This window comes from Pecten maximus, unplaced genomic scaffold (assembly GCF_902652985.1).
Source record: "Pecten maximus unplaced genomic scaffold, xPecMax1.1, whole genome shotgun sequence".
NCBI lineage: Eukaryota > Metazoa > Mollusca > Bivalvia > Pectinida > Pectinidae > Pecten > Pecten maximus.
This window is the reverse complement of record NW_022979756.1, coordinates 1-12,561: the sequence shown is the minus strand read 5'-3', so window position 1 is coordinate 12,561 and position 12,561 is coordinate 1. Positions and strand designations below refer to the sequence as shown.

General features: G+C 39.8%; 1 protein-coding gene across 1 annotated transcript; it reads right to left on the bottom strand.

The window, feature by feature from the left end:
* Nucleotides 1-2,416: 2,416 nt before the first annotated feature.
* On the bottom strand, nt 2,417-12,377 carry LOC117319166 (zinc finger CCCH domain-containing protein 18-like; the record flags this gene model as incomplete). The annotated part of the gene is given in 13 exon segments (XM_033874004.1): nt 2,417-4,457; nt 4,964-5,075; nt 5,584-5,804; nt 6,251-6,468; nt 6,647-6,886; nt 7,303-7,398; nt 7,974-8,072; nt 8,426-8,527; nt 9,554-9,673; nt 10,315-10,379; nt 10,788-10,953; nt 11,608-11,759; nt 12,294-12,377. Coding segments are annotated over 13 exon segments (1,947 nt in total), but the record flags the coding sequence as incomplete, so codon positions are not given.
* Between the last annotated feature and the right edge of the window lie 184 nt (nt 12,378-12,561).

Genomic DNA, 12,561 nt, shown 5'->3' with positions numbered 1-12,561 from the left:
TTTACTCTCTCTCTCTCTGTACCCCAATCCTCGATACTCCAGGGGGAACGTTCACTTTCTCTTTCTGTACCCCAATCCTCGATACTCCAGGGGTTACGTTCACTTTCTCTTTCTGTACCCCAATCCTCGATACTCTTGGGGGAACGTTCACTTTCTCTCTCTGTACTCCCATCCTCGAAACTCCAGGGGCTACGTTCACTTTCTCTCTCTCTGTACCCCCATCCTCGATACCACGGGGGTTACGTTCACTTTCTCTTTCTGTAACCCTGTCCTCGAAATTCCAGGGGTTACGTTCACTTTCTCTTTCTGTATCCCCATCCTCGATACCACAGGGCTACGTTCACTTTCTCTTTCTGTATCCCCATCCTCGATACTCCAGGGGTTACGTTCACTTACTCTATCTGTATCCAATACTCGATACTTCAGGGGTTACGTTCACTTTCTCTTTCTGTATCCCCATCATCGATACTCCAGGGGTTACGTTCGCTTTCACTCTCTGTACCCCCATCCTCGATAATCCAGGGATTACGATCACTTTCTCTCTCTGTACCCCCATCCTCGATACTCCAGGGGTAACGTTCACTTACTCTCTCTGTACCCATATTCTCTATACTCCAGGGGTTACGTTCACTTTCACTTTCTGTACCCCCAACCTCGATACCCCAGGGGTTACGTTCAGTTTCTCTCTCTGTACCCCCCATCCTCGATACTCCAGGGGTTACGTTCACTTTCACTTTCTGTACCCCCAACCTCGATACCCCAGGGGTTACGTTCACTTTCACTTTCTGTACCCCCAACCTCGATACCCCAGGGGTTACGTTCAGTTTCTCTTTCTGTACCCCCATCCTCGATACTCCAGGGGTTACAGTTTACTTTCTCTCTTTGTACCCCCATCCTCGATACTCCAGGGGTTACGTTCACTTTCTCTCTCTGTACCCCCATCCTCGATACCACAGGGGTTACGTTCACTGTCTCTCTCTGTATCCCCATCCTCAATACTTCATGGGTTACGTTCACTTTCTCTTTCTGTAACCCCATCCTCGATACTCCAGGGGTAACGTTCACTTTCTCTTTCTGTATCCCGATCTCATTATCAGTACACCCGCCATGTAATTCTAGGTTAAATAATGAGACTTTCTCAAAATCAGAGCAATTGTCGTGACAACAGTACCATTTCCTGTAGCATTCATCAACCTACATCTCTGAAATTAAATTTGTCCGTCAGTTGTCAACATTTTGTAACCATTCCTCACATCTATGTAGCCAATTCATGAACGTTCATGAAAAAATCCACCATAAAATGTCAGGTCTTGTGGCCATTTCTATCTCTATGGCATTTTGGAGAATTTGTCCCTTCTCAGTTATAGATTCTGATACTTCTGATACATATATATATTATATACAGAATTCGTTGGTGGGTGTCCCGCTACTTGTGTCCTTTTTCATCCACACCCAGCATGAAGATCTTTCTGCTGCCTAATGGCCATCCTCTGCACTGCTGACCTTTTGGTCCTGCCAGACACTCCATATGCAGATACTCTGTAGCATATTCTCCACACAGACTATGCAGGGAAGCATCTGCATCCAACCTCTACTGGGTAGCTCAACGTCTGCCACCCTCTCTCCCTGCACAATGCTTCATACAGTGCCCTCTTCCTTTCACTGGCTTCACTGTACACTCCCTGCTATGAGACTGTCAGCTCTATGATAATGATCTTTCTTTTCGTTAATGACCTAAAAACCATATCCTGTCTAAGGTTGGCTTGTACGATGCCCGGCAAAGTTAGTCTCTGGTCAAGGTCTTGTCCAATTTCCAGTCTCCTGTCTGACTAAGAATTCTAGAAGTTCTCTCTGACCTAGATGTTTGATGTTCAACCCTTCTGATCTGTGTACGACTTGACTTTGGTAGGCTAGCCTTGCTTTCCCGTTCTCTTTCCATAATGTCTGCCAGCTCCCTTTGGATTTGGTTTTTTGCACCATGTATATCTCCCCTGTGCTAAGACCACCTGACGAGGTCAATATGTATTGTAGGATTCCTCTGTCCACAGTGTTTCTGCAAGATCTGTGGAGATTTGCTGGTGATGATAGTACGTCAGACCAAATACCAATGAAAAATGTTCAAATAATTTTTTTGAGAAATAACCCTATTCATAACTGTAAGAATTTTTTTTGTATTATTGTCCTGTATTTCCCAAACATTTTGTTGTAAACGATCATGCATAAAATTTTCACAGACAGCACAGTGGTTCCATTTCTTTCAATTACTGTATACCACCATTACTATATTCTATTACATTTTTTTTTTATTTCCTGTAGTAAACAAGGCAACATCTTATTTCATTTCTTTTTCCTTTCAGTATATATATGTTCTTTAATATACATTGTATTAAAAATACAAAAACAAAAAAACAATGCAGCAAATGATCTCATTTTTAATTTATTACAAACATCTGTTCATTCAAACATTTTCTTGCACACATGATCACAAAACACACACATTCGCACATTCCATATTTCATACTTCTTTTTTTAGCTCTGCTATATTCTGTACCTCTCACACAAGATCTGATAGGGTCACAATTGTAAAAGTTTATGTACATATGTATAAGTAGAAAATATCATGTTCATATCTACAGATGTCTAGAAAAGATTTAGAGATGCTATCCACATGATTTATTACAAAATAAAAGGTAAGGTTCGGATCTCTTTATATACAGGTAGTACCGATGGTAACGCACTGCAATCTGTCACGGACAACATGATTCAATGTTAAAAGACTCAACCAGTCCATCTGACATGGACAATGCAAGTCCATTTGACACAGACAAGAGTCCATCGGGAAAAAATACGTAACATCAGACAGCTACCATGAGTTCAGCTGACACGGACAATTTGACTCCATCTGACATGGGACAATGGAAGTCAATTTGACACATATCGTCACAGATACCATGAGTCCCCATCAAACATGTACAATGTGTGTCCGTTTGACATGGACAACATGATTCCATCAAACATGTATAATGTGTGTCCATTTGACAATGGACAACAGGAATCCATTTCACAATGGACAACATGATTCCATCCGACACAATGTGTGTCCATTTGACATGGATACCATGATTCCATCTGACATGGACAACGGGAATCCATTTGACATGGATAACATGATTTCATCCGACATAGACATTGTGAGTCCATCTGATATGGACAATGTGACTATCTGACACAGACAATGTGCCTGTCAATCAGACAGGTCCACCTGACACATATAATCAGACACGGACACCATTTGTCCATCTGACACCCACCAGTTCATCTGACAAAAAAAAGTCCCTTTGACACAGACAACAGACAACACAAGTCCATCTGCTGTGAGACTATAAAGCGACTTCTGTATTGCCTATCACATTCAAGGGATCAAATATTGGAATAAAAACTAGTAACATGATGCATGCCACATCTCACATGTCACATCTCAAATGGATATGTCTCCAGTATTTATCTGTCACATTTAAAACAGATCAATATCCTGTGGTTTCTCCGAGTAACTGCTGGTAAAAATATGACATAGGTATTCAACTAGTGACTGTCAATTCTCAAAAAAATACTGGTATGTATCTGGTAGTTCTTGCAGCCGTTTGTGACCATATCAACCCACAGTGTGGGCCATGTTTGTAAGGGATATCTGGAGCTAGATTTTTCCCTCAATTCTCAATGTCCTGATATCACATCATATCCACAGTCCTGATATCACACCATATCTCCACAGTGTGGGCCATGTCTGAAGGGATATCTGGAGCTGGGCTTTTCCCTCAATTCTCAATGTCCTGATATCACACCATATCCCCACAGTTTCGGCCATGTTTATATGGGTATTTAGCTAGGCTTTTCTCACGGTTTCGGCCATGTTTATATGGGTATTTAGCTAGGCTTTTCTCACGGTTTCGGTCATGTTTATATGGGTATTTAGCTAGACTTTTCCCACGGTTCTCAATGTCCTGATATCACACCATATCCCCACATTGTTGGCCATGTTCATATGGGTAGCCATGTTTGTAGGGATATCTGGAGTCGGAAGATGGCCGAGTGCCTTGATTTATCATCCTCTGAGATCATGGAAACCATCTTTCTAACTTTAACCATTGATGTCACTCTGTGATAAATAAGGCTAATTGGATCTTATCATGACATTTTGGACCGTTTACGAGCAATGGCATCCTCAACTGCTTTGAGTTGTTTCAGGAGCTCCTCTCGCCGTGATGAAGTACTCTTCTTTTCTTTCTGGCTGAGGGCTGAGGCCGCAGCAGCTGCGGCTGCCAGACTAGGTTTAGGCGGGGCCTTAGTTGGTGAGATAGGGGGACGAACTGGTGCCTTCACAGGGGCTGCAGCCGCGGGCTTGGGCTTCATGACAGGAGTAGGACGTACAACCTTGTCTGGCTTCTTGATGACTTTGTCTGAAAATAAAGATATCATCATATCAGTATTAGACAGTCGATATCAAAACATTTCTAATAACAGGGTGCATACACATGTGGACAAACCAAATTCAAAATAATTTTAATCCTAATCCTAAAATGTTTAAGGAACTTTTCTTGCAGAACATCTGGTGTGATTTCAGCACTAATTCACCCATTTTCTTGAGGTCAATACACTTGCTAATTTGCCTTTGAAACCGACAACTTCATTTTAAGAGCCATTTTTCCAGGTAGGATTGAAGTACTTTTCCCCATATTCCTGTCTATGTGTTATTACATACATGATACACAGAATGCAATCTTCTGATAACAATAGTCCTATGGGTATGTAGATACCCAATGGTTTTGAGAAGAAATTTCCAATAGTATTCAACTCCAGAATATAATGAATATAAAATTAATTCAAATATTCAGGATTCTAAACATACTGCAGCATGTGTGTCGAGTTTTATACAACTACACCCATTGATCTGACATCAACTTACCTGGAGCCTTCAGAGTTGTAACTGGACCATGAGCCATCCTCTTGGAGGGCGGGGCCACCTGGGGTTGATCAGCAGGTCGTTTTTTGCCCGTCTGTCCTTTTTCTCCGGGAGCCTGTAATGTCAGGGACAACAATGACTCTAATGTGTAACAGTGTTATTCATACAGAAATTCTGAACTACCTTGTGTCAAAACCAACTAGAGTGGGGAGCCATGGCATATGCGTTATATCTCCTGACCTGGCAAAGTTTCACTGAGATCAGCTTTAAATAAAGCCAGAAGAACTCCTTACATGATTAAGATAAAGCAACATTAAAAATAGCAGAATCAAAATGCGGCTCCAATCATGATTAAAAAAGCTTACGGCTGTTTCAGGAAAACATATATGGGAAGGGCAGGAGGCACTTCAATAAATTAAATGTGGTGGTGTGGGTTCAAATTAAAATCACATCTGATGTGTTTGTACCATTGTTTACATTAAATTTGCTTCTATACCAGGGTAAAGTTCACAAATAAGTGGATATGTGGGAGGGTCATCAAAATTCAAAATCACCTCTATAGGTGGGTCCCCTAATGTTAAAGTGCCTTCCCCCAGTCCCATGATGGATATTAGAAACATTACCTTGTTCAAGAGTGTAAGTTTTATGTTGGGTTTCTGTCCAGCCAGTTTGAGGGGGTCCTTGGGCTTGTTTTGGGCAGACACTGCCTGTCGATTGGAGGTGTCCATTTTGCTGTCGGGGCGGCCTGTAGCTTTTCCTCCTCTGGGATCCCCCTTCATTGCAGCTGGGGGGATGCCTTTCTCCCTGAGTTGAGGAGGGGGGCCTCTTTTCTTTGGCTTAGCAGCTGAAAATTTAAATAATCAATTCAAATACAGTATTACTCTAATCTTTGGTCAGTATTTAACAGCTTTCTTCCTGCCTATCACAGCCCAAACATCCTAATAACTTAAAAAGACTGTACAAAGGCACACAGGTTTGGTTAATGAAGAGACTTAATCTATGAAGATTGCCTTAGAATTTCCAAAAATAATTCATTGGCCATAAATATATGAATTAATCCTAAATTACTGAAATATTACTCTTATTCTGAGTAATATTTTTTATATCTTTTATGAAAAATGAATATAGGATATCTATATAGGATATTTTAGGGATTCAATAGTCATACTGAACATCACTTTACTAATACACTGAACAAGGTTTTTGATTTCTTACAAATCCTGATAATGGATTTTAGGTTTCAGCATTTGACACGAACACACCTCACAAAAGAGGAACAAAAGACGATACCTGCAGGTTTGCGTTGTTTGAGTGGGGATGGACTGTCACCCACACCACGGTACAGATGCTCCGAATCGGCACTGCCACTCGAACTGCTCGAGGTGTGGCTACTGAATGAGGATACACTACTATTGCTGGACGACCGTGACGATGAGGATGATCGGCTTCGGGACCGTGACAAACTACTGCCACTAGAACTGGCGCTACCATGGCGACGAGGTGGTGGTCTAAAAATAGAAATTACTCTCATTCCTGGATGGTCAATTTTGTTGCATGCATGAAAGGAAGTGAATCTTGTGTAATTCAGAAGTGAACAAGACCAAATTTTAATACATAATTCATTGAACATTTCCTCTTTGAATTACAAGGTATGGTAGGTGGAATCTGCCTAAGTCAATAACTTACTTTTGCATAGGGCGTCGAGGGCCCCCTCGCTGGGAGGGGGGTGGTCCACGTTGCGGGGGCCGGCCTGGATGGGTGCTGGTAGGCATGTGTCTTGGAGGGGCACCTCCAGGGCCCCCTCGTTGTTTGGGCGGACCTCCAGGGCCTGGGGCAGACCCAGGTCCATGGTACATTCCACGTCTTCGTTTATCTGGACTCCCATGAGGTTTACCCTTCACAGCTACAGCACTGCGAGGCTGGTCACTACAACAGAAAGACAACGCTGAGTAAGGACAATAAAATCAATAATTGTTTCATAACATCAACTGACAGTCAAATATAATTGTGTTCTGGAGTAGGTGTTACACAGAATACTCAGTGGAAAATTTAACATTAAGTTCATACATAGTCGGACATGACCAAACAATGTATCTTTATGATCCAAATTTTGTCAACAGCAATGGACCTTTATTGGAGCATCCTTTTTCAGGGCTTTTTCAGAGGGTTTTTTGGGGCCGTTAATGGGCCCTATTCCTAATCGGAATCATTTCATATTTAAATTTCCAAAATTTGCAGTTTACTCCTGAAAAACTCTTTTCCAATTCACAAATTTTCTTCCCAAAATAAGCCCAAAAGGACCCATCCCAAACCAGTGAGAAACAGATTTTTAAATCACTCACTTTGCTCTGTCTCCAGGACCAGAGACTTTCCTGTCGACAGGACCGCCCTGTGGCCGTTTTACTGGACCTTTAGCAGGGGACTTAGATTTTGATGATCTGAAGCAAAGGAATCATAAACAATAACGCAATGATGTATTAACTTTAAAAATCTTTTAAATCATGAATACAAGAGACAAACAGGCCTAACTACAAAAATCCGGTATTTGGGTTTACTGATGGGTTATCTTACAGATTTTGTAGTTTGCTTTTCATCAGAACTCTCTTAAGAGATCTGTGTACAGATTCAAACCACACTGAAGTCATTCCAGTGAAATCTTGATGCACAGGTGAAAAATATTAAAACTTGACACAGGTGAGCTAAACACACCTATTTAGCAATTTCCATGGTTGAAGCATGCCGTTGTATAATGACCGCTAATTATAGTTTTTGTGCACTGCGGCAAAGTTTTGCGGTGATCCAATTCATCCTGTTGCTAATCTGTTTCAATTCGGCTATGTGCTAAAATTTGATTGTACCATAATACTTATGTTTACAGTATATGAAGCATGAAATCTTGACACAGATTACCTAAACACATTAACATTTACGAGATTAAATCACATATATCATGAGCTATCAATTTATGAGAAACAGAAATGTTATAATTTACAAAAGATACGGAAGCTGTTACCTGGAGCCAGGGGAGGAAGACCTGCTCGCTGATGAGTGACTACTATAAGAACTGTATGATGAAGATCGTGACCGTGATCGTGACGAACCTGAAAATGAACTGAAAAAAAAAACCCAGTATTACTCAACCTACCCAATTTTAAAAATGGAAGCTACAATCACTGCTTCAGCCAAAATTACATATTTTCAAGACTCGCTACACAAATATTGATGAGTAATGCTATATACTTGCTATAGAAACAGTTATATTGCTTAATATCAACGCTTGATAAAAATAAAAACTGAGAGACAGTACTAAATTTCACAGAAAATTGATTTGTCCTTATGGTCAATCAATTTACCAACATTTCACAGGTATTTTTTTTCTTCGCGCATTCTCTATCGATCAATAAGTCAGCCGAGTAGGGATCAATTTAAAAGTTTTCCTATAGCTTTTGACAAAAGGCTAATTACCTAGATGAGAATGAAGAAGAATAGCTATGTGAACGACGGGCTCTCCGTCTTCCACGGGAATGACTTCGAGATGTTCTCGGTTTCCTCTTCGGAGACTTGGATCTGTAATATAATTGGTCTTGTGTTTACAACAAATCATAAACATTGCCACACGACTATTATTTATATGTAGTCATTTGAACCCAAGAAAATAAGACTGATCACTACAAAAACAAAACAAGTGCAATCAATGATTGCGAAGCTCACCGGCAGCAGCAATCACACTATGCACTCGTTTGTTATGCCTGTAAGCATGTCATTTAAAAATTGTATGTCACATTATATCACTCCATGTCCACAAAATGGTAAAATGCGAAAAAATCATTGTTTATAACTAAAGATGTCATTTGCAGGGTATCAGATGAAGCAGGCTTTCTGTATTTTCTTCAACATACAAGGCGAGAAAACATGTTGACTATGTATTGTTTTTTAGTTTCTAGTCTGCAAACAACTGCAATGTAAATATAGCAGGTTTTTTTTATCCTTTTACTTCATATATTTAAAGACACTGTAACAACAGCAGAAGTCAACTATCAATTGAAACCAGCATACTGCTAAGGCAATACATGTCCCCTACATGGCACCAGCTAAAAATAGTAAATGACCTCAACTTTGACCCAAAACCCTGAAACTTGGAACTTGTCCGAGATATTATGGTCCTTTGTCATTGTGTGAAGTTTCATAAAAACTCCTCAAGGACTGAAGCAACTAGCTAGAGCACTGAAAATTTTGGCGTTTTAAGTACATTTGTACAGGACAGAGGGAGAGAAATTCTCTAGTTCCTCCGGTTTCACTGGTAGGGTACTAAGAACTTGGATTACCAAAAATGACCGCGAAACAACAAGTGAATTGTCACTTATGTACAAGAAAATTCAGTGTATATTTTTTTACAAATGGTTAAATTTTTTGCTTCCTGTGGGCTGTCACCGAGAACGGGTAATACACAGGAAATTAAAAGTAAAATAGTAAAATCATAAAAGCAATATAAATGACTCCTATGTGATCATGTTTTGGCTAGTCAGTTTCATGAAAATTCTGACTTTATTTAACACAATTTCAGTTAATGGTATGAGATAATTGAGTGGTCACCTTCTCCATGGGTCATGCCAAGAGTCTGCTGGTCGTGGTCGGGGCTGATGGTGCTGAATCGGCTGTTCTGGCCGCTCACCTTCCCACTCTCGTCGTCGATTATCACGCTGACGTTCAAACCTGTGGAAGGTTACAAATGAAGGTTACAAATGAAGGTTAAAAAACTTTAAAACATGATCAATACTGGAATAACTAGACATCAACAGTTGATTTTGAACATGTCCTAGCCTCGCCACATCCCGAAGATGTAGAAAAAGAGAGATAAGGGAGATAATTCATCAAAAATGATCAAATATGATCGTCTCCCTTTGAACGTATACTCGATACTACCAACTAAATCTCTTATGATCAATAGCTTGGAGCTACAAATTCTCAGAAACGCATGCCTCATTAATAAGGGTTATTGAATATAAGACTCTTGTCATCCTACCAACAATGATCTTTGCTAAATCTTTCATTTTAATCTTTTCTCTTCATTACCTGTTGTATTGACAAAATAAAGACTTTTGTTCTTCTCATAAATCCAAAATTGCATTAAGAACACAGTTTACTCTTATCAAGCAATTTTGAATTTAAAATGATACTTTCTAGGATATGGCCATAACAAACTTCAACTGTCAACATTTGAGATTGTGTCCTCACTTGTCTGCCGTTTATTGATGAACAAGTGCAAAATCTCTGTTTGGCTGAAAACAGGCAGAACCTTGTTGGGTATAGGAGTAAAACTACTTGTTTTATACTAGATAAACTGTGACACTGACCTTTCTATGTGGTGTTGAGGAGGTGGAGATAGGTGTCTTGGTGAATACTTGTCTCTTTCCCGTACCTGCAATGAAGAAAAAGCTTCCTGAATCAGACTAATTGAGTCTCTACTGATGCACAGTAATATCAGTTGGTACACTGTGTCGGACTAATTCAACCCCAGGTGAAATCCTGAGATGTGTGAAGTTCTTTCTAAATTTTGTACTTTTAAGGAAACTGATACCACAGACCTTCCTGTGCCGTTATATTTTTGTCCCGGGGAGAGACACTTTACTTCAATTCCTCTGGATAGCACGTGAAGGTCTCCTCTATGCCGTTCAATGAGGTAGTCACCAGCTACGACAAGGAGACCTTGACTTATAATGACACAACTGTTGAAATGGTAATAAACCCATCAAATATTTAAACATTTCCATTACATTCCAAGACACGAGTCTGGAGGTGGGGTAACTGACACTGTGTCTGTACTCACATAGGGGTCCGGAGGTGGGCGATGGTGATGCTGTGGGGGCATGGCTGGTGGTACCCATTCTGGTTCCCGTGTCCAGCGGACCTCAAAGTTTTCATACTGACCAGACTGCCAGTTATGGTGCTGACGTTGGTGTTGGTATGGTTTATCATAATACTCATCATCGTACCTGTTGCAGAGAAATATATATGTCATTGATAAAGATAGGACATCGTAAAAATATTTCAAAAATGACCTCTCAGAATATTACGGCACTTATTGGAACACACCGAATTTTACTGGAAAAATTGGTATACTGTCTAACAGAGAATTTTACTGGAAATATTGGTACATATCCTTACAGAATTTTAGTGGAAATATTGAAATACTGTGTCAGAGAATTTTACTTCAAATATTGTTACAGTGTCAGAGAATTTTACTGCAAATATTGGTTTTGGTTTGGTTTGATTTATTTTGTTTAACGTCCTATTAACAGCCAGGGTCATTTAAGGATGTGCTTGGTTTTGGAGGTGGAGGAAAGCCGCAGTACCCAGAGAAAAAACCACCGACCTACGGTCAGTAAGAGGTGGAGGGCTAGTGATAAAGTGTCGGGACACCTTAACCACTCGGCCACCGCGCCCCTGCAAATATTGGAACACAATGTCACAGAATTTTATTGAAAATATTGGTTATTACCCTCACAGAGAATTTTTCTGCAAACATTTTTCCGCAGAAAATATTTTACTGTAAATATTGGTATACAGTGCATCAAAAATTTGACCAGAGGTATTGGTAATGTGGCAAAAGATTTGACAGACCAAGTGGTATTAACAAATACACTTACACCTGATCATAGTAGGGATCTTTTGGTCCCTTGTCAAACTTCAGTCTGTCATTTTCTTTGTTGAATTCCCTATCTTCCTCAATTGATAAATTCATTTTCTTCTCCTCAAAGTTTGCATCCGTTTCCTTCCTTTGACTAGCTTTCTTGACCATCTGGAAAAAGAATGTATGATCAACTACATTTCGAGGATAACAAAATCATGGGATAGGAACATTTGCATTAAAAAAAATATAATTTATAAAAGGTACCAAGATAACATGAGGCCCGTGGGCCTTTATGTGTCACCTGAATTTTAAAATATTTTGGAAGATTTGATTCCAGTGACCTTGAAATTAAGGTAAATGTCATGCGCCCAAGCATGCTAAAAGTTTAATATCAGGTCTCATGCGCTTCTTGGTTATCAAGAAGTTGATTAAAATTTTAGCATATTTGACCCCTGTGACCTTGAATGAAGGTCAAGGTCATCCATTTTGACTAACTTGCTAGCCCTTCATCCCAGCATGTAACAGAACTAATATCAGGTCTCAGGGCAACTGGGTTATTAAGAAGTAGTCGTTTAAAGACCTCAGCATATTTGAACCCTATGACCATAATGAAGTCAAGGGTACAGAAAAGAACCTTTGGATTTAAAAGATGGAATTATAAATTAAACTTTGTGAAAGAAAACAAGACTCCAGTCAACTTACCTCCTTTGCATGTCTCAGGCCTCGTTCCCACGCTGACTCAGTAGGTGGGGCCATGGGAGGGGGAGCTAACTCTTCAAAAGGGCCCTGCAATAAAAAGTCCACAACTTTCAATTTCATTATACATGATTTTTGTGTTGTGCAAAATTTTGCAATCTGCTTTATATATATATCCATACAACATTTTTCTAATTTAAATTCTCCGCGAATTAAATGAAATAGTTGATAAAGAAAAGAAATGATAAGGAACACACCGACTTGGTATAATTTA